Raw genomic sequence first — 26268 nt, forward strand, 5'->3', positions numbered from 1 at the left:
CAATGCAATCATTTGAATCTTATCCTATTTATTTGTCTGCTTCAGAGGTTTTTTTTTTTCCATGTCTTTTCCCAGTTATCTTACACAGTTTGATTTTGTAGTCTGACTGTGGTTTTCTTTTAAATTGATATATTTTGGTTTTGCTCTACTTCATGGATCTGTAAGTTTATGCCTTTTACCAAATTTGGGAAGTTTTCAACCATTATTTATTAAAATATGTATTTTTTTTCTATTCCAATGTCTCTCCTCTCCTTCTGGAACTTTTGTAACACAAACGTGTTTTTTTAAAAATACTATCTCAGAGGTCTCTGATTCTTTTTTTTTTTTTTTAATTATACTTTAAGTTCTGGGGAACATGTGCAGAACATGCAGTTTTGTTACATAGGTATACACGTGCCATGGTGGTTTGCTGCACCCATCAACTCATCTCCTACATTAGGTATTTCTCCTAATGTTATCCCTCCCCTAATCCCCAATCCCCCAATGGGCCCCGGTATGTGATGTTCCCCTCCCTATGTCCACGTGTTCTCATTGTTCAACTCCCAGTTATGAGTGAGAACATGTGGTGTTTGGTTTTCTGTTCTTCTGATAGTTTGCTGAGAATAATGGTTTCCAGCTTCATCCATGTCCCTGCAAAGGACATTAACTCATTGTTTTTATGGCTGCATAGTATTCTGTGGTATTATGTGCCACATTTTCTTTATCCAGTCTATTACTGATGGACATTTGGTTTGGTTCCAAGTCTTTGCTATTGTGAGCAGTGCTGCAATTAACATATGTGTGCATGTGTCTTTATAGTAGAATGATTTATAATCCTTTGGGTATATACCCAGTAATGGGATTGCTGGGTCAAATGTGATTCTAAAATAATTATTTTTTTTAACTTTTTTCTTCCGTTATTTATTTATTAATTTTTTGAGACAGGGTCTTGCTGTGTCTCCCAGGCTGGAGTGCAGTAGTTCGATCTCAGCTCTCGGCTCACTGCAACCTCCACCTCCTGGGTTCAAGTGATTCTCCTGCCTCAGCCTCCCAAGTAGCTGGGACTGCAGGTGTGTGGCCACCATGCCTGGCCAGTTTTTGTATTTTTAGTAGAGATGGGGTTTCACCGTGTTGGCCAGGCTGGTCTTGAACACCTGACCTAAAGTGATCTGCTCACCTTGGCCTCCCAAAGTGCTGGGATTACAGGCATGAGCCACGGTGCCTGGCCTTTCTTCTGTTTTTCAGACTGGATACTTTCTATCTCCAAGTTCAGCAACTCTTTCTTCTGTCATCTCTATTCTGCTATGAACCCCTACAGTGATTTTACTATTTCTGTTATTGAGATTTCTAATTATGAAATTTATTTATTTATTTATTTATTTATTTATTTATTGAGACAAAGTCTCACTGTCACCAGGCTGGAGTGTAGTGGCGTGATCTCGACTCATTGCAACCTCCACCTCCTGGGTTCAAGCGATTCCTCTGCCTCAGCCTCCTGAGTAACCAGGACTACAGGCCTGTGCCACCACACCTGGCTAATTTTCTGTGTTTTAGTAGAGACAGGGTTTCACCATATTGGCCAGGTCTCGATCTCCTGGCCTCGCGATCCGCCTGCCTCAGCCTCCCAAAGTCCTGGGATTACAGGCGTGAGCCACTGCGCCCAGCCTTGATTCTCATCAATCTTAGCATGTACAACTAGGGGTGAGATAAGTACTCCATACACTAACTTTAATGTGCCCTTTCTCCGGCCCCCTCATTTTCTTGGTTCTCTACTCACTCTTTGGTTCCTGGGGTTCCCCACTCCTGGGTTTCTGACCAGAGGATTAGCTTCCCTGCGCTGTTGATAGGGTTCTCTGCCGAATCTGCCACTGCCACACTTGCCTGTCCTAGGGTAGGAGGCAACAGGCTTTGCTTCTGAGGGGCCATCTCATTGCTGGTGAGGAGAGAGAGGACACAGATTAGTTGCTTGTACTTCCTTGGTGTACAGCAGGGAGAGTCTATAGGGCTTTCACCCACATATTGACCATCAGTTGGCTGGTGGGAAGGGAAAGGTGTGCTGGTTGTTTGCTGGCAATCCCCTGGAGTAGGATAAAATAAAAGATTCCTTATAAAAGATAATTGAGTCAGAAAGACTCAGGACCTTGGAATCCCAGGCCTGTGGATCCAGGGAGGGGCAGTGAGATAGACTGACATTAGATCAGTATACTACTGAATTCTGCTATGCTCTGGCATGGAGTTATCCTTGGTGAAATTAAATCAGTATAACTCTGTATGAGGGAGTGAGATTAATGAAACCTCTGATGTTCTTGGAATTTAGCATTTAAATGTTGCTTACTCTTTAAATCAACCAAGTTCCTCTAGAGACCTCCAAGAACAAAAACTATTTTGCTCTGGAACTCAAAGCAGAAGGATATAGGTTAGACATCATTCCCAAGTATCCTTCTTCCTCCCTACAACCCTCTCACCCCTGACCCACAAAGCTTCATTAAATTAAGAGCTATTGCTCTTTCTCACAAAAGGTTGATGCCATCCTCTTTAAGTGATAACTTCTGAATTATAATCTTAGACCATTAAAATTCAAAGAAATACTTCAGGCTTGCCTTTGTGGAGCTGGAGCTGGTATCTCTGGATTAGTGGTGTGGTGCTGGTTTTTACTGACTTTTTCCTAAAGAGATCACTTTTCTGAAGTATCTTTTCCTTTTGGGATGTCAGAAGAAGAGAGTTAGTAAGTAGATTTCTTCCAAAGAGGAAGAAAAGAACTCTTAAGGGATTGGTGATTTGGAAAATATCTGTCAGCTAGCTTTCTTCCCCTCTGAGCCAGCTGAGTGGCAAGTGGGACATTTGTTTCCTGCTCTTATTAAAAAAAAAAAAAAAAAAAAAAAAGTTTTCCTCTACTGCTTACAGCATATATATACAGAGATCTATACAAAAATGAATGTTTTTATATATATAAATGAAAATGTTTGCTTTTTTGCTGTTGATGTTTTGATTTTTTTCATTTATTTGTTTTCCTTTGATTTTGGCCTCTCCCAAAGGTTTCTACTTGACCTCCCTTCTGATCACAGGGGCATCAATAAACATGGTTGGTTGATTTTGTTCTTGTCTTTCATGATTATACCATTATGTACAGTCAAGTCTATTTTTCTCTGGATCAGCTGACTTTAAGGGTCTGACTTCACTCATTTTTTTCCTTATTCTCAAAGCAAACAGTTTTGCCTCTTTTTTATCTGGTGTTTGCCCCATCCTGTGGCCACTGGTCTCTGCAACCAGGAAGGGTAGCTAGACCAAGAGACTATACAAATGGGAGAAATCCTGCTCAATGTGGTCCTGCCTTTCCATCTGGCAATCCTTCCTGAGTGCACTGTCCCTGTGCTGATGCAGTAGTCCCCTGCCGTGTAAATCCTCAGGGTCACATTACTGTGCCCTGATTTTAAAGATGGGAAAAGGTACAGTGAGTACCTTTAGATACTCTTGAATCTGAGCAGCTCTGAACTGTGATTATGGACATAAACTAGCCCCTGCTCTATGGTGGAGTTACATAATAGGGAGAGGGTCAACCCTAGAGAAAAGGAAACCTAACATAGTACTTAAGAACTTAGGCCTTAGGATTAAGTAGACTTAGGTTTGGTTCCAAACTTTACCACTTGCTATTGTGTCACCACTTACAGCTCTGTCATTATCATTAGTTGTCCTTCACAACATCCCTTACCTACCTTTTCAGTCCCATCTCCTGCTACTTCCTTCTCATTGTCTACCACCCTCTCCCTGCCCCTCAACACACACCTATGTTTTAACCAGATGGAACTACATGGAAGCTTCTTAGAAGGTAAAACCTCTAGCCCTATCTTCAGACCTATGAATTGGAATCTGTACTTTATGAGTATCCCAGGGTACTAAATATGCACATTGAAGTTTAAGAAGCACTGGTCTGACTGGGCGCAGTGGCTCATGCCTATAATCTCAGCACTTTGTGAGGCTGAAGTGGGTGGATTGCTTGAGACCAAGAGTTCGAGACCAGCCTGGCCAACATGGCAAAACCTCGTCTCTACCAATAAATAAATAAATAAATAAATAAATAAATAAATAAATACGGGCCGGATGCAGTGGCTCACACCTGTAATCCCAGCACTTTGGGAGGCCAAGGCGGGTGGATCACTTGAGGTCAGGAGTGATCCTGGTTGAGATTGCACTACTGAACGCCAGCCTGGGCGACAGAGTGAGACTCTGTCTCAAAAAAAAAAAAAAAAAAAAAAAAAAAAAAAAAAGCACTGGTCTAAGCTACTTCCTGGAGTTTTTATTTTTAAAAGAAACTGTCACTGTCTAGCCTGTAACTGCTGAATGTATATGATTGCCCTCTGGAAAAGTATGATATGCTTGGCAATTTGAAGTATTCTTAGAATAATTATTTGAATTATTTCCAACTAAACTGTATCCAAAATAGGTCCTTGAGAAGCTAATCCTTACTTGGCCCCCTTCATTTCCAACCCTTTGAAATTCACTCTGCTCCTTTCTCCTGATCTTCTGGAAGTTTCTTTCTGAATCTAGAGAAACTCTCCTCACCAGAGAGGAATGATGTAAGCAGGCTTAATTAAATGCCTGCTATGTATAATGAAGCATATTGTTAGGTGCAGCATGGGGCATAGAAGTTCAAAGCCTATAGCTCTTGGGGATATTTTTATTTAGTTGGAAAGACAAGACAGAAACATTCAAAGTAAAGTAAATTTATTCCTTATATTTAGGTAGCCCTTGCTTATCTACCTCTTCTGAAACTTTGCAATAATTCTGTGATGTTGGTAGGAAGGGAATGTGATGTTAGGTAAGAAGTCAGATGGTCGGCACATCCATCCCACAGCCACACTGCTGATATTAAGGGATTTGTTAATGTCATATGGCTCCTAAAGAGCTAGGATATGCATCCATATCTTCCAGCTCCAAGTCCAAGTTTTTTTTCTTTTTAAAAAATATTGTGTCACATTATACCCTCTAATGCCAAGTTAATTTAAAATAAAGAAAAAGCCATATAAGATTGCAGAAGGAATTTTTGTGGTTGTGGTAGTTAAGAGGGAAGAAGTCATTTGAAAGAGTCTGGGGAGTCTTCAGTGAAGAAGGATAATGTAGCAGTACCTTGAAAGATGAGCAGGACTTATCTGGGCAGACAAAGAGGATGAGCAATCCAAGAGAGGGGATGAGAGGGAGAAAAACACAGTATGTTCAAAGAATAAGGATTAGACCAGTGTCCTCAGGCGATGTGAAATCTAGATTGTTTCAGTCCAATTGAATGCGTCATCTAAATTTCCCAGGTGTGGGAATCAGTGTTTAGGTTAGAGGGACCACACAGTTGGTTCCTTCTTTTACTTCATGCTCTTGCACAGAATCCACTGTGTAGAATTAGGGAGACATGACTTCAGATACCTGACTGGTGGAATTAAAGTTGGTAGTTTCTAGGCTGGGTTGTGTTTCATGGACTACCCTGTGTGCTTTCTACAGGCAGTGTGTTGCTTGTTTTGGATAGTTGGGAGCAGCTTCTCTCACCTTAAGGAACTGTGAGTAGATGGTGTGCGGGACCATATACACACACAAAATAGCCAACTAAAGAAAGCGGTGGAGCTTTTTGTCCGACATCTTAGCAAGCCTGTGGTGTCCGCTGCTGCTCTCCGAGCTTCGCAATGCCGCCCAAGGACGACAAGAAGAAGGACGCCGGAAAGTCGGCCAAGAAAGACAAAGACCCAGTGAACAAATCCGGGGGCAAGGCCAAAAAGAAGAAGTGGTCCAAAGGCAAAGTTCGGGACAAGCTCAGTAACTTAGTCTTGTTTGACAAAGCTACCTACGACAAACTCTATAAGGAAGTTCCCAACTATAAACTTAATAACCCCAGCTGTGGTCTCTGAGAGACTGAAGATTCGAGGCTCCCTGGCCAGGGCAGCCCTTCAGGAGCTCCTTAGTAAAGGACTTATCAAACTGGTTTCAAAGCACAGAGCTCAAGTAATTTACACCAGAAATACCAAGGGCGGAGATGCTCCAGCTGCTGGTGAAGATGCAAGAATAGGTCCAACCAACTGTACATTTGGAAAAATAAAACTTTATTAAATAAAAAAAAAGAAAAGAAAGCGGTGGAAATCAAGATCAGTAAGTTTGATTTGGGAACAAAACCCTGGAGACTGTATAGGTGATTGTTGGGGGTGGACAGGCGCTGAAGACTTGGATTGGTTTAGACCTAGAAGGAAGTGGCATTTGATTGGTTATTATAAGTGAAAAGGGCCCCTCCCTGTGTGAGATCTGCCAGCCTCATAATTAGGACCTGAAAATCTCTGCCAGGCCCGCCTTTGTGACGTGGCCCCGTCCACCTCAGCTATGGAACAGGCCTTGACTGGTGAGGCCCAAAGCCAGTGGCCCCGCAGAGGCGGGAGTGGGGCCATGGCTGAGGCGCCTGGGCCCAGTGGCGAATCTCGAGGCTACTCAGTCACTCAGCCGCCAGCGGAAAAAACTGTCGGGGGACCATCGAGGCGCTGCCCGCGGTCCGTGCTCAAAGTGTCCCAGTTGGTGCTCCGGGCCATCGCCGCTCACAAAGGGCTGACTCTGGCAGCTCTCAGGAAGGAGCTCGGAAACGCCGGCTACGAAGTGCGCAGGAAGAGCGGCCGCCACGAAGCGCCCAGAGGGCAGGCCAAGGCCACGCTCCTCCGGGTCAGCGGCAGCGACGCCGCCGTCTGCTTCAGGGTCTGGAAGGTTTCCAAGCCCAGGAGAAAGCCGGGGCGCGCGAGGCAAGAGGAGGGCGCGCGCGCTAGCCGGAGGACCGCAGTCGCGTGCCGGAGCTCACGGAGGCGCCGCCAGCCCCTTCGCAAGGCGGCCAGGAAGGCCAGAGAAGTGTGGAGACTGAACGCGAGGGCGAAAGCCAAGGCCAATGCCAGGGCGAGGAGGACAAGGAGGGCGAGGCCGAGAGCCAAGGAGCCGCCGTGTGCCAGAGCCAAGGTGGAAGCGGGAGCGACAGCGGCAGGCGAGAGGCGAGGACGGGCCGTGAAGGAACACACCAGGCCGAGGTCAGGGAAGGACAAGAGGCGAAGCTCCAAACCCAGGGAAGAGAAGCAGGAGCTTAAGAAGCCCGCACAGCGGACCACCCAGAAGCCAACGCGGGCTAAAACCGACCGGACATCTAGCGGGCAGGGGAAGACTCCACTAAAGACTTCCACAAAGACCTTCCCTAAATCTGAAGGTCTTCGGAATGCAGTCGGGAGTGCATCTTGTGGGAGCAGCTTTACTCCCACCACGGACAAATGCCTTTCCCCCATAGGCCCCAAGAAGAGCGGCTCTCACACTCATTGAAATGAAATGGACCTCTCGACCACCTTGTGTCTGTTTCCTCTTTGCCGCACCTGGAAGGGAAGGGGTGGGTGGTGGTAACGTGCAGCGAAGAGAGTAAATTAACAGATTCTGTTCCTGCTGCAAAACTCAGAGAAATATCTTTTAGAAGGACAGAAAACAGAGGAAAACCAGCAGCTTAACAAGTGTTGAAGTTGTTAGATACTCTAGCAAATTCAAATTGAGTTCTGGGGAGGAGGGCATATTGGGAAAAGTGTGGACAGTCTTTAAGTTGAGTGGCCCCACTGATTCGTAGTGTTCTTACCTGAAATTCCTTTTAGGACAAAGTCCTCCCAAAATTGATTATAATGAGTTTGTAGTTTTTGCCTTGAATTGATAACCTAGTTTAATTTAAAAAATATTCTTAAGTTAATCCTCAGTTAAGTAAGTGTGTGAAAGCATACAGCATAGGGCCTGGCATAGGGTAGGTACTCATCACTGAGAGTTAAATATGTGTATAATTAATTTCCGATGGGGTGGTAATGTGCTACAGCAGAAAACTACTGGACCAGTATGTACTAAGACCAGGATTCTAGTCAAAGTTCTGCTAGTCTGACCTTTGCTGAGTCATTTCTTAACCATTCGTGGTCTTGGTTTCCTTCTCGGTAAAATGTTGGGATTGAGCTAAGACGATGTCTAAGTGATTTAAATGTCATTAAAATGAAAAGGGGACTTAAACATCATGGCATAATGGTTTGCTTGACAAAATTCAGCAATAAGGAAATTATCTTCTGAGAAAGTGCCAACTCCTAAAGAGGAAATTATGAAGATTTACAGAATGCATAGCAGAAATACAAGGAGATGGAGAAGGCTAGATAATGAATAGGTCTTTTGCTTTTCTTAACAATAACAACATGTATTGAGCACTGTGTAACAAGTATGAAATAAAGGTATGATTTTAGTTCTGAATGCAGGGATTAAGAACAGTGCAAGAGTAGTTCTCATGCCATAGGCTGACAGGAAACAGAAATGGTTCCTAGGGAAGTAAAACATCAAAGTAGCTGATTCAAGGAAAGGAGTAGCTGTTTTCAGCCGAAGTCAAAGGAATGGGGACATGGAAGTGGCCGGGAAGTGCTTTTTATTCTTAAAGCGGTAAGAGTGGCAGTGGGAAGGTATTAGAACCTCCTGGGAGCTTTCTCCAGGTATACCTGACCAAGCTTTTCCTTAGGACAGTATGATATGTCCTACAAGGGGCAACGGGGTATGTGTATTTAAAACAGACAAAACAAACAAACAAACAAAACCACCCTTAAGTGATGCTAATATTTACCCTTTCACACCCTTGAGAATCACTGCTTTAAGCCTATGCAAAGCCTAGTAACTGCAGAATTCTTGTAGCGTTATCTCATCTATAGATGATCGGAACTTGATATTTCCCCATGTTGTAATTAAGTTTATTATGCACATGAATGTGAGTGGAAGAAGGCCTCTGAAAAGAGGCAATGAGAAAATCAAACATGGTCTACTGAACACAATTAGAATAAAGTTAATCAAGTACCCTGATGATAGCCAGTCTTAGGATGTTTTTACCTAAAGAACCAGTGAGAGAGGAGGCAATTAGAGGCTGGCTAGGTAGATAGAGAGGGAGGGTCTTGGGAGAGAGACAGCGCCCGTGGGACTGCACCTGTATTGTCCCTACGGTGTAACTAGCAGATGGAAATGTGGTTAAGAATTTCTTCTTATACCAGGATGTCTGCTCAGAAGGGACTGTCCCAACTTAGGCACAGGCACAATAAATCAACTAAATGTCCTGAACACGACCCAGAGTTAATTGTAATATCATTAGCACTGTGGTTTGGGCACCTCCCCACCACCATGGGTTTCACTAAGGCGCCTGGGTAATAACCAAGATGGAGTCACTATGGTGCAACACCCCTGGGGGAACTTTACCCCTCCCACTATGACAGAAACCACAGAAGACTTCGTTTTGCCACATAAAAAACCCATAACTCAGCCCCATTTCTGGCAACCCACTTTTGAGTCCCCTCTTGCTGCTAAGAGCTTTTCTGTTGCTTAGTAAATGCTACTCTGCCTTACTCACTCTCTGGTGTCCACTTGCCTTCTTCTTGGTCGTGGGACAAGAACTCAGACCTCACTAAACTGAGTAAGAAGGCTGCAATACTAGGTGGTCTAGTATTAGTCTTTTTCTTCTAAGTATCTAATGATACTGGGAAAATTTTGTTTTCTAGATTTCCTAAAAACCATCACACTTATATTTGTTTTATGATGGTTTCTTCATTTCAAACTTCCATTCATTCACCAAAATGTATCCAATTTATTAAGTGCCCACCATATGCAGGAACAGTAGCAGACATGAGAGACCCAGATCTTGACCTTATATAGCTAACAATGGTCATCTCAGATTATTTTTCATTGATAAGCTTTAGGGTGGCTGTACTCCAATGAAATATAAGAAATGACCATATCTCGTTAGCAAGCTACCCAGATTATCAAGATCATAATGTTGGCTGGGTACTCAGCCAGAGGCATTCCCAAGAACAGCTAATCTCATCTCTAGTATTCGTTAATGACTAAGTGCTTGCAAGATTCTAGGCCCTGTGCTGAGAATACTAAAATGGATAAAACATAATCTCCACTTTTCTGAGCTCACATTTGAGTGGCACATTTGGGTATTTAACTTTAGTCAGAGCAAACTGAATGACCCTGACCCAATTCTTTGCTTTTCTTTTACCTCAACTGCTTAGTGTAATGTTGATCACATCATTGTTGGACTTGAGTTGTAACGAATGTTAGATGTCCTCTAGAACAAATATTCAATGGTTGTTTGAAAAACACTTAACAGAAACAAAAATGTCCTTTTAAAAACATGAAAAGGTCCAGTTTATAAATGCATATTTAAACTATACTACACATTAATACCAAAAAAAATAAAAAGTATTTTTAATCAGATGGGCAAAAATCCAAATGTTTGAGAGCCTACTCTACTGGTAAGGCTGTGGGGAAACAGGCACTCATCTACAGTGTTGGTGGGAGTTTATATCATCCCTGTGCCTGCCAGATTTCTAGCTAGTGGACAGTCATAGTGGCTGTGTTTCTCTTTTCCCTTTTCTCAATTCCCTTACCTCCTTCCCTTTTTGGTGATGGAAGAGACCAGACTCCAAGTGGCCGAGGGGAAGTAAGAGTGAACACAAGAAAATAAGGAAACTTATGAGGCCCGGGGCAACAAAACAATCTGGCTGGGGTAAGGAAAGCTGCAAGGCATCTGAGGATCATTCATCCCCTAAGCAATAGGCTTGAGGCTTTTTAAGGCAACTCCTGTAGAGGAAGAGCCACGCCTTTGAGTTGCACTCACCACAGGCCCTTCCTGTCCAAGAGGGGAGGCTTTGTCACTGAGTTAATGGACAGTGGCTTCTGACCCTACCTCCACACCTGCTTTCCATGTTTTCTCCCACAACCATTTCCTACCCTACCCTATCCTCTCAATCCCAGGAATATCCAATTACTGCGAACATGCCTAAGGGGGTCAAGTCGCACTCACTACCGCCACCACTTGGTGGCTCCAGACTCGAGCTCAGCACTCTTAGATCTTCAAGAGCAAGGTCAGCCCTTGCAGCCCTTGAAACTGAGGGCCTCCTTAAACTCACATGCTGGGCGATCTCCCTAGTCCTGGCCCTGCTCAGTAGTCTGCTGCTGAAGTGCTCCCTGGGAGTAGACCACCAACCCAATCCTCCAGCCTCTCCAGGTTGGATCGAGGGTCTGGCTGACTCAGGAGCATATGGGGGCCAGGATGCCAGAGGGAGGTGGCGAGGCCCAACCTGTTGTCTGGAGGCTTATGTTTCAGGCAGTGAGATGAGATGGTTCTCAGAAGATTCTGTGGCTTATCTTCCCCCGTTCTGTGGTAGTCTTTTTGTCAGGAGCAAAGAGCAGGAATGGAGGGAAAAGTGAAGGAGAAGACCTAGAGAAGAAATAAGTGACACAGCCAACACTTTTATTAAACTGACAGGGACCATAAGTCCCCTGTTGGGTAACCCAAGGAAGTTCACAGTTCATCAGAAGGAACCAATTCAGATAATAGCTAGAAATCTGATAGGCACGGAGCAGTTGGGCTGCATGGCAAGTGGGCATTCATCCCCAGAGTTTCCTGGAAGAGGATGTCCAGGTGCCTGGTGGCAAGATACAAGGCAGGAAAGTGGGGGAGGGCTTGACTGAAGAACACACTGAGAGCAGGAGCAAGGGTCACATTTGATTTCCCAGGCCTGAAATTCCAGTGCCTGGCACGTAATAAGGACACAAAAAATTGCTTGTAGAATTAAGAGTTTGATTCTCAGGAGTCACAGGAGACTGGAAGGAAGTAAATTAAAAATGGTGAAAAGTGGAAAACAACTTTGGAAGTTATCTGAAAGGAAGAAGAACGTCTAGGAAATGGAGGGATCAGATTTGCCAGTACTAGGCAGGGGGTGGAGTGGTGGTGGTGTCCTGTGGGGGTGTGTATGAGAAAGGGGCAGAGTGGTGAGGAGGCTGATGAATTGCTATAGCCAAACCAAGAATTTGGAGGATGAGAGTGGGAAGTATGAATTGACCCCTGCTTAGTAGGCTTAAAGCTGATAGAAAAGAAACTGAACAGTAGGCAGAGGAATAGGTGGTAAGTGGGCTCATGATGGAATAGAATTGGCCAGAAATTTGAAGAGAGAAACTAGAATGGAAGAAGGATGGGGATTGGAGAGAACAAATGCCCTTGGAAAGGCATGTTATTGCTCAGTCAGAACAAGGCAAAACTCAAACAAACAAAAAATCTGAAAAAGAGTAGGAACAAAGAGTAGAGGAAGAATGCTGCCTGTTGGGAAAATGGAGGTGGTGGAAGGAAAGAGGGAGAGAGCATAAGGCCTGGAGTTGAAGAAAGTCTCAGCCTAGGGGTCTAATCTTTTGACCATGGAGAAGCCCTGTGGGCAGAATTGTAACTGTCAGTTCAGTCTATCCTCATAGGTGCACCTGGGAGAGGAACTGGAGGAGGTAGCAGGGTCAGAGACTGCAAGGCAGGTTCCTCCCCACAGCCTGAATCTGTCAGAATCTTCTAAGCAACAGAATGCATTTTGGGTACCATGGCTTCATTGGTTACAACCTCTACCTAGTAAGCAGAGTCTGGATTTAAATCTTGCTTGTGTCAAATCTTACTAGAAAAACCTAGTTCCCTCTTGTGCCCTGGTTACTCTGACGTTCCTGCTGCCCTTGCCCATAGGGTATGCCAAATCATGGTTAGAAATCCCTTCCATGGCCCCTCGTTGGTCTTTAATCCAATTTTTATGTTGGAAAACATGGGTCCTTAAGGGCTTGGCATAGCAGGCCTTACTCTACCTTTGTGCTAGGTGCCCACTCCACCTGCCTTTTATTAGAAGAGCCAGTGAAAAGGACAAAGCGAAGGGGAAACATTTCCTTGGATGTCAGTTTTTCAGTTTTACGTGGGATTTTCTATCTTTGAGTTGTTTGTTCCTTTCTGTCCTTTCAGATTTCTGGACCCAAGTATCCTCAGTGCCCATATTGGAAGCCCCAGCCCTAATCAATCATAGGGGCTTGGTAGTTGCCCCACCACAGTTTCTGATATTGGTGACTAGCCCCAGTTCTTTTACTGATTTAAGAGTGGAAGAAGACCTTGCAACTAAGGGGAATGGAACTGAGGTCTAGCCTAGTGAGGCTGCAGAGAATAAACCTGACAACAGGAGTGTGAAGATCCATTTGAAAACAGTGAGGTACCACTGCTTGAAATATGAATCCCCTAGCCAGTGGTTCTCAAACTTTAGCTTGTATCACACATCCTGGAGGGCATGTTAAAAGACTGAATGTTGAGCTCCTTCCCGAGTTTCTGATTCAGTAGTTCTCCTGGGGCAGGGGCTAAGAATTTGCATTTCAAACAAGTTTCCAGGTGATATTTATGCTGCTGGCCCAAAGACCAAATTTTGAGAGCCACAGTTTGGTATGGTACACAAGGGAACAGAGGGAAATTTTGCTAGCTGAGGCTCTCTAAGGCTCTAAATAAATGGATTTCACTTTTGTGTTATTGCCCAGCCCCACCCACTCCCATTCAGTGCATTCATCCTAATACAGAGATGGAAAGAACTGGCCTTCTGGTGCCTCTAGGTCTGAGTCAGGACCTGCCCTTTATGGAAATAGGAAACAGTAGTTTGATTGCAGGAATGTTAGAAAGGAAGGAATTTTGTCCCAAATTATCACCTCTTTAGTTCTCTAAAGCCATAACATTACTTTGACAAAGGAAAAGTTTTTCCTTCTACAGTGAGAACTACGGCTTAAAGTGTAAATAGCCCTGTGAAAAGCTAACACTTTGGGATACGTTATCCCGTGCAAGGAATTCTTTGAAAGAGACTATGTTGGGGTGGAAAGGGGAGGATACTCAGAATAGGGTGGAGGCATCACAGATGGAAAAATGTGACAAGTTCCTGAAGATGGATGTCCCTGTTTTACATTTTGCCCAAAGAGAACATAGAGACTCTTTTTAAAGGGGACAGGATGAAACATGAACATTTGAGGCTTATTCCCCGTGGGAAAAATCATTCAAATCTATTCACTCATCTGATAGCTGTTGCTTGTTTTATTTTTCGTCCAAGGGAGGTGGTGTTGGACCGAGGTAGAGAAGACAGCGGTACACCAGAAATAACCCAAAGGTTTGCCCCTTCTGTAGAAGGTCCTTAGACTCCATGATGCCTTTCAGCTGGGTGCTATACTTGCACCTAACTCTGGGGGCTTCACTTTCTATCCCTACAATTACTCAAACAGATAAAAGGCTGGACGTTAACATGTAGTTATTAAGAGGCGTGATCTAATAGTAAGGAATACCACTTCCCACAAGTCCTTCAAACAAGATTTGTGAGGAGCTGGATTTGTCAGCATGTCAGATCTTTTTGAAACCCAGAGAGTAGAATGTAATCAATACCCTTGTCATAATTAAAGACCAGACTATATCCTTATACACTGATGCCTCTGGTACCTTAATCCTTAAAATATTTAGTGACCCTTGCCTCTTGACACAAATATATAATGACCATTTTAGATCAGGGTAACTCCCTTTCTTTGAAGGCAGTTTAGGGATTCCACAGATAGGCTTTGAACCTGCTAAATGTGTATGCAAAACTGAGTGAATTACAAATGTCTTTTTCTCAAAAGTGAGTTTCTGGTTTCTGTCAGATTCAACAGGTCTGTACCCAAGACATGTTCTGAACCATTGCTTATGCAGAGCTTTTAGTCTTAAAGAGGGAGAGTAAAAGAAGTGGCAGAGTCCAGATTTATCAGAACCCAATGCTTTCTTACTCCCTGGGGCATCTCCTAATACTGATCCTAAAATGCTCCTGATTCTGAGAACCTAGGGCAAGACCTGCCTTACAAAGGCCGTCCATTATGCCTTATTCATAGGATCATAAACAAGAGAAGTGCATTCCAGGAAGAAGGAAGGCTGCTCAGAGTAGCAGGAGGCAGGGGCCAAGCTGCTCAAGTCACATAAACTCTAAGAAGCCCAGTCAGCAAAATAAGTCTATCTTAAATTCTAATTGAGTCCAGGACTCTGAGGAGCTGTGATTCACCCAGTTTTTCCTGCAAAAGGCACAGTCACTAAACTAAATTGTTGCAACTCACTTCCTCTTGCCTCTCTGGTTCACTCCACCAATTGTGGTTGCGAAACACATCTTAGGGAAGAAACAATATCTAAGCAAACCCCGTCTCTACTAAAACTACAAAAAAACTAGCCGGGCGAGGTGGCGGGCGCCTGTAGTCCCAGCTACTCGGGAGGCTGAGGCAGGAGAATGGCATGAACTCGGGAGACGGAGCTTGCAGTGAGCTGAGATCCGGCCACTGCACTCCAGCCTGGGCGACAGAGCGAGACTCCGTCTCAAAAAAAAAAAAAAAAAAAAAAGAAAATATCCCACTTTGCTCCTCTTCCTCCCTAACACCAAACTGCTCTTGCATACAAGACAATTTTTAAGTTATAAGATTGATATTAACACAATCACTGATAAAGAGAAAAAATGACCAACTAACGATGCTAGAATACTTATGCAAGCCCTAGAGTTAAGGGTCTCAGTGTGGACATCTTTCCAGAAATGGAAGGAAAACCAACCAGAAAGCTCATTACCCTGCATCAGCTGAAAAGCTAAGCCACAGCCATTTCCCCTAAAGTTCTGTTTCTGGGAGAATGAGATCTTCAAGAATAACTCTTGCCCCTTGATGAGGCAAAGTCAAACAAGAGTGATGGCAACAACTTGCAAACATGGTAATTCCTGCTCTAATTTTCCAGCACTTAAAACAAAATCCCCACTCAATACAAAGTTTCTGTGCCTCTTGCCTGAAATCAACAAGAAACAGCTCACCTCCCCAGACTTTTCTCTGCCCAGTTAAAAGCAATCTGCAGCCCAGAGATTCAGACCTAGATACACACATTCACAACTGTCTTGATCTCAGCAATAACTGGGAAAGCTTTGTACTCAACTCCCACAACTTAACCTGTCATTTAACCCTTTCCACTAGTGCTCCCTAATCAGACTGCTTCCTGTCTTGAAACAGAAACCCATATAATCCCCACTGCCCTCATCCCCAGAACACAGCCCCTAGAAAACCTAGCTTGTACAGTTTGCACATAGCATGCTCTCTTCAAAGACCCTGCACACAAATACACAAGACACAAAAAGACAGTCAAGAGGAGAGAGGGGTCTGCTCAAGAGGATAATTTTTTTTTTTTTTCCTGTGTGGACCTGGGTTATTTGGGGGTATTAGGTCATCTCTTAGCCTTGTAGTGTGATTTCTCAGCTGGATATATGTATGTGCAGGATGAAGGGAGTAGGAATAAGGGGCAAAAAGGTTATTATGTTTTTCAGCAGGTGAGGGTGAGAGGTGTAGATGTATATGCTGCTGACTGGGGTAAGGTAGACAGACCCACACAGAAACAAGGCCTGGCCCCGCTGGCTTTCATATGGATAAAAGGAGGGGCTCTGGATGCCTGATCACTAAGTCTCATTTCCTCATTGATCTCTAACCCAGTGTTCACCAGAGTGTTTCATAGTCACCAGTTCTGTGGGATGCAAATAGAAAGGATACTGAGGTCAAATACATTTAGGAAACACTACATTAATAGAATCTTCAGTTTGGTCTACTGCAGAAATTTTCAGAGCCTTTACTATGCTAAAATGGCCTTTCTCTATATAGAGAGAGAAAATAGTAACAGTATGCAAAAGTGATACTCAAAATATTTAACAATTGGTATACCATAGACTCCAACAAATCAGAATGGATTTCACGCATAAACTGCCAGTACCACTCTCCTCTTGAGAATGGCTCAGGCTGAGTATCAGCCCATGTAGGATGCATTGCTTCCCAAAAGTTTTGACCAAAGAACTCTATTTTTATGTGCTATCTCACAGAACTGGTGAGAAATGCTCTGGCCACTGCTGGGACCTCATCTTTCTAGGCATGGGGTTAGGGCTCATGATTCTGGCCCCTGGGGTTCAGAAGAACGGCAGCCCTGGCAGTGACTCCTAGTAGCACCAGCTGATAGACTTGACCATAGCTGTAGTGGAAACAGATTTCAAAAGACAGATGTTCCTTTGTCCCAGCTGTTCCGGGGACTTTGTCCCTGGTGGGTCAGCAGATGCCTGTCCAGGTGATGTTTTCGGCCAAAGCTCTTCTCACAGCGAGGGCACTGGAAGGGCTTCTCCCCAGTGTGGGTCAGCCAGTGTCTCACAAGGTGGTGCCTTCGGCCAAAGCTCTTCCCACATTCAGTGCACACGTGACACTTTGGCACTGGTGGGGCACGCTGCCGTTTCCTTGTGCCAGGGCTCTCTCCAACCTCTTGGCCCTTGCAGGATTTGCCTTCTGCATGCACTCTCTGGTGGCTGGCCAGATGGGAGTTGCATCGGAAATTCTTACCACACTCAGAGCACCTGCTGGGCTTGTCATGTAGGTGGGTTTTCTGGTGCCTGATGAGGTGATGTCTTCGCCCAAAGCTCTTCTCACACTTGAGGCAGCTGTAGGGCCTCTCCCCAGTGTGTGTTTGTTGATGCCTGGCAAGGTGGGAGCCCCACACAAACTGTTTCCCACATTGGGGGCATGTGTGGGGTCTTAACAGGGAATCCATCTCTGTGCTACACAGCAGGTTTGAGAAGCTGTCTTCCTGAAGAAAAGGGGGCCCCAGGAGCATTCCTCTGGAGCTCCTGTGCATGGAATCCCAGCTCTCATCATGCTCTGGGTTCCAGAGAACAGTATCTTCAGAAACGCTGGATAACATTCTGGGAGGTTCTGCTTCTAGTTCAGGGGTATCCCCCTCATGCTCACTTCCATCTCCTGTGGAGAAGGGGAAATACCAACCCCAAGAGAAGAGTCACATTTCCTAAGTCACAAATGAGGTTGTCTGATACCTGCCAGTGCCCAGACTTGACCCCAGAAGGGCTGAGAGAACATAGTCTAATGTCATACAAGATAGTGCAACAGATATAGAGGTTAAAAGCCTAGGCTTAGGAGGCAGATTACCCAAGATGGAATCTCAGCTTTCCCACTTAACGTCTCTAAACCTTCATTTCTTCTGTAAAATGGGAAGAAATACCTCTCTCTCAGGTGGTTATAAGATAGATAGCACAGGACCTGCACATAGTTTAAGTACTTAGTAAATGGTATATGCTATTGTTATTATTTATTACCATTATTTATTTACTACTATATATTACTATTAATCAGCATCTTTCTATCTAAGCATAGATGGAGAGGGTTACAGAATGTGCTGCAATTGTCACTGGCTGAATGACAACTGTCAGCAATCCTCAACGCATTCTTGAAATGGGTGGGAGGTTGACAACAATATCAACAACTAACATTTATTGAGTGCCTATTACGTGCTTGGCACTGTTCTGTTCTAATATTCTAATATATTCGTATATTTAATTTTCACAATAATTTACAGATGAAGAAACCAAAGGGAGTTTTATTACTTTTCAAAGGTCCCACAAGTACAGTCTAGAATTCCAATCCACAAAGTGCCTACTACACCATGCTGCTACGCTCCCTTGCTGTTGAAGAAAAAGATCTCTAAACCTTTCGTCTCTGGAACTCTCTGAGGCAGAGTAGGGATGAGACGAACATGGAATGATGATGCCCTGAACTGTGAAGGAAACGGCTGAAAGCCTATTCTAGGTTCTTACCTGTATATGTGACCCTCAGAATGTCCCTCTCCTCTAAGTCCTGGGGGTCAGGGACCCATTGTTCTTCTCCTCCTTCTAGTTGAGAAAGCATGTCCAGTTTGGGAATTGGAAATCCTGCTCGTGGGGAAGGAAAACAGAGCTGTCAATTAGTTCAACAGCAATTCTATATTTCTGAAACCATCAAACAAAAAACTGTTTCCTATTGTTTGGAACTCTAGACAAAAGAAGGTCAAGAAAGAAACATCTCCCCACCCCAACCTTTTCCCCCACCCATCTCTGTTAAGTCCCTCTTCTCTGCCTAGAAAATCACTCTCCTTCCCAATGAACCTGTTTTCTTCCACTCAGATTTTCTAGCCTAAATGGCCTTTCTGGGCATAACTTCACTTTAGTCCTCCTACAACAGTCCTACCCCCTGCATCCCTGTCTTCCTCTATATGGTTCCCAAGTTTACAAGGACGCGGTTCCAGTTCTCTCTGCTTTGTGAGAACCTCCTAATTCCCAACCAAGAAAAACCTCAAGTTCTGTACTCCACAGTTCAGCATCAATTGCTTTTTTATTTATTTTTTTTAATGATGTTTTACTCTCTCATTCTCTTGGGATTGGCCCTAGTGTTCTTTCTCTGGCAGAAGCATAGACAGATTCCCTGCCACAGAAGGGGTTCTAGATAGACACTATCCAATAGCCCTGAAGCAGATGGCTCTGTCCTCCCAGAGTATAATCTTCTAGTGGCTGGAGAAGGTCATGCTTACTCAGAGAGACTACTATCCCACAGTTTTCTTGCATGACATATTCTCCATAAAAGTCTGTCTGAGAGGGGTCCAGGCTCCGCCACTCCTCCTGAGAGAAGCACAGTGACACATCCTTGATGGTTACCAGGCCCTGAAACAAAATGTAGCATCTTCTGTCAGCAGCTGTTTTTCAAGGAAAATGTGATTCAGTATGAAAGGCTAATTTAGTAGAGGAGAGAGGGTGAGAAATGATCTGAGAAAAGAGGTGCCCAGAAGTCCCTGGGTAGGGCACACAGTTTTGGTAAAGGGGAAATGAGGAGTGAAGGTAGATGGTCAAGGAGTGAGTGAGTGTAATGTTACTGGGGGAATTTCCCAAGTGGGGCCATGAGAAGCTGGAGGCACCACAAACTCATCACCCCCTCTGTTGACAGGTGTCTACTCAGTCACTTCTCCTTGGCCTTACTCTTTTGAAGAAGAAATTGTGTACCATTTCCTCCTCCTTCCACTGGACCTTGCCTTTTCTATCAGCACAAAATGCTACAGATAAAACATTCTTTCTTGCCTCCCTTGCCACAGCATTAAAGATATGAGTTGGCTCACATGATCATCAATGGTATGTTCATCTTATAACTGAATAGAATCTATCCCTTTTCAAGGGGTCATAAGACCCTTGGAAAATTAAATGGAGCCACAAGAAAGGGAATTCTTGAGGTTAGGGTTTTTTGGGGTTTTGTTTGCTTTGTTTTTTGTTTATTTATTTATTTATTTAGAGACGGAGTCTCACTCTGTCACCCAGGCTGGAGTGCAGTAGCGCAATCTCGTCTCACTGCAACCTCCACCTCCCAAGTTCAAGCGATTCTCCTGCCTCAGCCTCCTGAGTAGCTGGAATTACAGGCACCCACTACTACACCCAGCTATTTTTTTGTATTGTTAGTAGAGACGGGATTTCACCATGTTGTTGCCAGGCTGGTCTTGAACTCCTCACCTCGTGATTCGCCCACCTCGGCCTCCCAAGGTGCTGGGATTACAGGCGTGAGCTACCGTGCCTGGCCATATCTTTATATTTTCAGGCAGCACAGTATGCTGGTTAGGAGCTCAGAATCTGAAGCCAAGTGACTCAGCTTTGCCAGTTTCTCACAGCATGACCCTACACAAGTGCCTTAATCTCTCCCTGCCCCATTTTCTCATCTGTAAAATTGGATAACTTGAGTTGTTCTCGGAATTACATGAGTTAATATACATAAAGCACCCAGAAAATGGCATATGTGATAAGCACTCTGGGGGTGTACTCCTATTAGTACTAACACTATTATTATTAGCTTTCCACAGCTCTCCTATTGCCTTCTGAATCTAAACCTATTTTCCTCCCAGGTTCTGCCCCTCTTTATATCCTTCCTCCTCTTCTTTTCCGTAAATGTTCCATTATCCACCCAATCCTTCCACTTTAGGTTCTTCTAAGCTTTCTTCAGGTCCTCTTTTCCTAATCTTTCCAGATTTATTTCCTAAGGGAAGGTAATTATTCTTAACATCCTCCTGTGGATAACAAACACAGCCATCCATTAAAAACCCTAACCTTGACTAGGCACGGTGGCTCATACCTGTGATCCCAGCACTTTGGGAGGCTGAGGTGGGCAGATCACCTGAGGTCAGCAGTTCAAGACCAGCCTGGCCAACGTGGCAAAACCCTGTCTCTACTAAAAACACAAAAATTAGCCGGGTGTGGTGGCATGTGCCAGTAGTCCAGCTGCTCGGGAGGCTGAAGCAGAAGAATTGCTTGAACCCAGGAGGTGGAGGTTGCAGTGAGCCAAGATCGTACCACTGCACTCCAGCCTGGGTGACACAGTGAGATTCTGTCTCAAAAACAAAAAACAAAGCAAACAAAACCCCAAAAAACCCTAACCTCAAGAATTCCCTTTCTTGTGGCTCCATTTAATTTTCCAAGGGTCTTATGACCCCTTGGAAAGGGATAGATTCTATTCAGTTATAAGATGAACATACCATTGATGATCATGTGAGCCAACTCATCAATGGGCTGCTGCGAAAGCAATACAAAGGCACCAGTGATGGGACCACAGGAGAGGCCAAGGGAAGCAGAGCTCACCTGTGATCCAGCTGCAAGAAGTGCAGCTGCCATCTCCCAGTCTCCAGTGTTCCCCTCCTGGGGAACTGCAGGAACCCAGGGAGCAGACTGAGCTGATGAGGAGAGAGAAGAAACATTAGAGAATAACTATCTACCCTTTCTCAATAGGGCCTGGGCCCCATTTTAGAGAGGCTTAAGGGCCACAGCTTCTGTATCTACGCCCGCTGGTAAAACTCAAATGCACAAATGTAGATGAGAGGGCCATCACTCAAAATGTTCTGAAAGGGTATCAGATGGCTTTTAGTTAGACTAGCTATAGTTTGAATTTACAGTACTTGAATGTAATTTTCATCTAGTAAAGTGCATCTTACTGAGTGAGTTATCCAACAGTAATCAGGTTGCTGTCATTTCCTTCATCTCCCTCATTCAGTATCACTAATTATGCATTTGTATGTGGAGGGAGTAATTATGAAGAAACAAGAGAAGCCCAGTTGCATGGTTTGCTGAATTCAGAAGCCTATTCTGTACCTGTGACCAGGTCTCAAAAAGAATGGGCTGGTCCTGGTATAGTTTATGCTATTTAGTCCCTGGCAATTTGGAGATTTTTAGCCCTACTTCTGGAACAAATATTAGGAGACTACGCACTGTGCTTCCCACACACTGTGGGCTCTCACCCTTCTCCTGAAGGGACTGTGGCTCCTCTTCAAGGTCGCAGCACAGGTGCTCCAGAGGCCCTGGTGCTGTTCTCCATGGCCCCTCTTCCTTGCTTCCCCTTTCCACCTGGGGCTCTGCTCCATCCAGCTGTACATTGATTGATTCCCATCCTGTCCCCAGAGCTGCTGTCTGTTCTGAAAGCATTTTTGCTGTAGACCCAAATTGTGACCTGGAACAAATTCATATCAGCAATGCCCATGAAAATGGGAAAAGAGTGATATTCCTAAGGGAGTTATGAAGAACAGGCCCAGGGATAATAGATGAAACTAGATAGAAGGAGCTTGCTGGAAGATGAATTTTAAAAGCTTGATGTGTTCCGATCAACTGAGCCTGCACCAAGCTTCCTGGAGGAACTAAGAAATTGGCAGGTGCTATGTAGCAAAGCCACTAACTGGTATTTTGTGGACCTCATGATGGAAACAGAATATACCTGAAGATTAGAAGAAGTTCATTTAAAAAAAAAAGAACTGTCCCAGAAATTCAAAGGCTATCCATTTAATTTCAAGCACATGAAGTACAGGAAAGTAAGCAGTTTGGAAACATACAGGAAGAAATACACATAGACCTGCACTCAACAAGATGGATGTAATCACACAGAAGATTTTCTGCCACAAATCACAGTCTCATCAGTTTAGAATGAAATGATTACTATAGGTAGAAGTCCCAACCAAGGGGTGTATTTGTATCATGAGCACACACCTCTTTCATGAGGCTGAGCCAAAAGGTACCTCACTTGGGACAAGCCTCAATAAAAAGGCACTTGGTCTACCATCCAATGAGAACTGGTAGTAAATACGGTAGAAAAACTAATAACTTGGAAAGCAGGTGTAAGACTCCAAAGTAACCCTAACAGGTAAGAGAAATTGTTGGTCAGTGAGGAGCTGAAGTTTAATCAGGAAAAGTAAAAAAGAACAGAAAGAGTTTGAACCAGAGCTGGAAAAGGGGGAAGAAGTACTGCTAACATGACCCAGATGAACAAACCTGTTTGTCAGGCACCAGTCAGATCTCGTTAGAAAAATATATTCAGTTCGAAAGAAGCATATGGAGAAGCCAGGTGTGTTCATCAGAAGACATGAAAGTCAAGAAAGGGATGGGAAATGCAGCCACTGGGGAAGTTAAAAATGTCGGATGTAGTTTTCTCAGTCTGGAGAAGCCTGATGAATGATGCTACTAATGAATAAAAACAGAGGTCCCTTCTATCTCTACATAGGTCGAACAGAAAAAATGGGTCTTGATTGCAAGAGATTTAGGTTATTATTATTTTTTAATTATTAATAATCCTGCAGTGTACAAAACCAGATAGTGGGCTCTTCTTTTTCTTTGGACATCTTAAGAGCAGGATGGATCACACTTCTGTTGTGATAGGGCTTTATGGCAGAGAAATAATCTGAGATCTGAGAATCTCTTTCTGCTTGGCAACATATTTTGGGTATTCTTATTCAATAACCAAACACTCGAGTCCATGAAAGACTTCCAAGAGCAGTCAGAAATTTGGTAACTATCCTGGCTTACTTACATCCTTTTAATAACATTTGCAAGAACCTTGAAGGCCAAGGTAGGTAATGACAGATGTCAAGTCATCTATTTTCTTGCCTATTTGTCTTTGACAAAAGAGGTAGGTGGGAACCCTAAGCCAATGCACAGGAAAAACAAATTCCTCTTTCATCTCAAAAGTCCAAAGATGGCTCAGGGCCTCATGGGAGCACCCTGGAGGTTTCCTTTTCAGAGACTTTTCATGAGAAAGGAAAATTTTTGCTAAAGCAATGAAGGGAAACTTCTATTTTAGCTCTCTTCTCTGAATTCCAGCTCTGTATCCACTTTTAACACACAGGGCACTAATTCCCCCTCTTCATCCCATCTTTCTGGTTCTCTAGCTCCTGTGCAAATCCTCCCTGAAGGCTTTACCTCTAGCTACATATCTGGACACTTGTCTCAAACCCTTTCTCCATCTCCCGCAGGTAGCAGAGTCTCTTAATAGGAAGCCTCTTTCTGCAGAGCCCACTGGGCCAGCTGTTAGCCTTTCTATATCACTGATAGAAATCCGTGGAAGTGCTAGCAAAAATCTCAGCAAAGGATGGGATGGGTACCTGTCCTCAGCCTGCATTTCCTAAGATGTTCACGCAGAGCCAGCACCTGGGCGGTTAAGGTGGTAGCCCTAACCTCGTTTCTCCTGGTTCCAGGATGATCCCATGCCCACTGGAGTCTGCGTTCTAGGGCTTTCATTTCCCCCTTTTCTTCACACATATGGGTAGCAAGGGACCTGCAAAAGGAAGTTTTTGCAGCCAGTGCTGATGAACAGAAAAGGGGCCATGTTATAAAAATGAGTAGCCCAAGGGCACACGGTCGAGTTGTGCTCCGTCCATCAGAGAACCCTGGCCCCTGCCACGGGTGGGGCATGGGCGGGACGGGAGCCTGTTCAGGGGTAAGGTTTCTTCTTCCCTCCTTCTTGTCACAGTGCCCCTGGAAAGGGTCAGATTTCAGAGAATCCGAGCAAGGCAGAAGTGGAGCAGGGGAAGTGAGGTCAGAAAACAGGTTTCCCATTAGCTGGGGCATGAGCAAGTGAAGAGAAAGGGAGCCACCGGGTAACCTGTGCGCGAGTGACAGCGGCGGAAGCCCGCAGGGCCTGACAGCTGCGATGGGCACGGGGAGACAGGGCTAGGGGCGGGCACAGAATGTCAGCGGGGCAGACCCCCGGGAAAGGCAGCAACCCGGAAGCCGCGCCGATCCTCCTCCCCGCCCCCATGGGTGACCGAGCCCCCACCCGCCGCCCCGGGAAGCCAGGAGTCCCTCCAGCCGCAGCTCCTTCCAGCCCGGCTCCACTCACCCCCGGTCGGCTTGGCCCGCGGCCCGGTGCCTCCCTCCCGGGCGCCGCCTGCCCCTCCCCTCCGCCCTCCGCTTGCGTCTGGGAGCCGGCGGCCGGCGGAGCCAGAGACAGGCGGAGACGGCGGCCCGGCGGGCGCGGGCGGGGCGGGCACAGGAAATCCCCGCCCGCTTCCGGGGCTCGGCGGCGGCGGCAGAGGCGCGGGGAGTGGGAGGGAGACGCGTGGGAGGGAGACGCGTGGGAGGGGGGCGGGGCTGCGGCTGAGGCGCCCCCGAACTGGCCGAACCCGGGACCTCCGCGCCCCCTGCCTTGGGGAGGGTACGGCCCGAGGAGCTTGGAGGGCGGTGGGCACCGGGATCGCAGCCTGCCGTGGCCACTTGCCCGCACTCTTGCCAGACTGACCATTTTCCGCTCTGGCTACGGGGCCTCCCACGGAGTTGTGTCCTCAGGGGTTCATCAGTTACCTGGAATTGCATAACGGCCCGATACAGGCCAGACCGAGGCCGAGAGTGGTTTCTCCAGACAAGAGTCTGGAATTCCTCAAGGAGCTTACTCTCTAGTTTTCACAATACACAATAGGATAAAGGGCTTGAGAGACACTGAAGAGGAGTCACTCATTCTGCCTAAGGGGAAGTCAGGTTGCTATTTGAAGTAGGCCTTGCGGCTGCTGTCCAATTTGCGGGAGCCGTAGCCGCAGTTGACACGTGAGCTCTCCAAATGTGGCTGGTCTGACCAGAGATGTGTTTGAGGATTTAGAAGATTTAATTTAAAAACTGATATTTTGGGTATATTGGGTTAAATATATTAAAATTAATTTCACTTGGTTTTAACTTTTTAAATGTGGCTACAGATAGTTTTAAAATTACAAATATGGCTTGCATTATATTTCTGTTGGATAGTGCTACCTTGGAGAATTAAGATGGATTTGACTGGAAAAGATGAGAAGGGCCTACAAACAGTGAGGAAACCCATTACTGTTAGAATCTGTTTCTAACCTACAAGTCACATTCACATTCCTTATTTCATCATTACAATTTTGAAAAATTCTATTTAGTAGACTTAAAAAATAAGTGACTCACTTAAGGTCATATGTGACAACCATTCCTTTAATACATATTTATTTTCTACATGCGCCAGACACTGTAACTAAATGCGGGAAATTAAAGAAAGGATTCACAGTCTGGGGAACCACACGTCAACAAATACTTACAACAAAACAGTACATGCTAAAACAGAGGAATGTACGCTGCACTTGGAGCAAAGAGAAGTGAGCATGTATGCGACGGAGGTCAGAGAAGGCCTCCCTCTGACAGAAATCGTGAGGCAGAGAAGAGTTGGGAGGGCTCTGTAGTGAAAAAGAGGAAAATGCAGTAGACATACAGTTGGGAAGGGTATAGAGCATATTTTAGGAGCAGGTCATGGGGGACGTGGGGGGAGTAGTAGAGC

The 26268-nt window shown here is 45.0% G+C and overlaps 2 protein-coding genes and 1 pseudogene across 7 annotated transcripts; 2 read left to right on the forward strand and 1 right to left on the reverse strand.

The window, feature by feature from the left end:
* The first annotated feature begins 5576 nt into the window (after positions 1–5576).
* Positions 5577–6086, forward strand: LOC103238226 (small ribosomal subunit protein eS25 pseudogene; annotated as a pseudogene).
* Positions 6087–6097: 11 nt separating this feature from the next.
* H1-7 (H1.7 linker histone) lies at positions 6098–8252 on the forward strand. Its single transcript, XM_073020677.1, has one exon. The coding sequence runs from the start codon at positions 6331–6333 to the stop codon at positions 7294–7296; it is 966 nt and encodes a 321-aa protein (XP_072876778.1). The 5' UTR covers positions 6098–6330; the 3' UTR covers positions 7297–8252.
* A 5624-nt stretch (positions 8253–13876) lies between these two features.
* ZNF641 (zinc finger protein 641) lies at positions 13877–24978 on the reverse strand. 6 transcript variants are annotated; one of them, XM_008003053.3, is made up of 6 exons: positions 24826–24978; positions 21962–22170; positions 21309–21400; positions 19229–19358; positions 18480–18593; positions 13877–17628 (listed from the first exon to the last, which is right to left on the reverse strand). In XM_008003053.3, the coding sequence occupies exons 2-6, from the start codon at positions 22143–22145 to the stop codon at positions 16874–16876; spliced, it is 1275 nt and encodes a 424-aa protein (XP_008001244.2). In that variant the 5' UTR covers positions 22146–22170; positions 24826–24978; the 3' UTR covers positions 13877–16873. The 6 variants fall into 6 exon arrangements, with proteins under 6 accessions (XP_008001244.2, XP_037853126.1, XP_008001243.2 ...); XM_037997198.2 differs by lacking the exon at positions 21309–21400 and adding an exon at positions 24162–24261; XM_008003052.3 differs by lacking the exon at positions 21309–21400 and adding an exon at positions 24089–24261.
* Positions 24979–26268: the final 1290 nt, after the last annotated feature.

This window comes from Chlorocebus sabaeus, chromosome 11 (assembly GCF_047675955.1).
Source record: "Chlorocebus sabaeus isolate Y175 chromosome 11, mChlSab1.0.hap1, whole genome shotgun sequence".
Classification (NCBI taxonomy): Eukaryota; Metazoa; Chordata; class Mammalia; order Primates; family Cercopithecidae; genus Chlorocebus; species Chlorocebus sabaeus.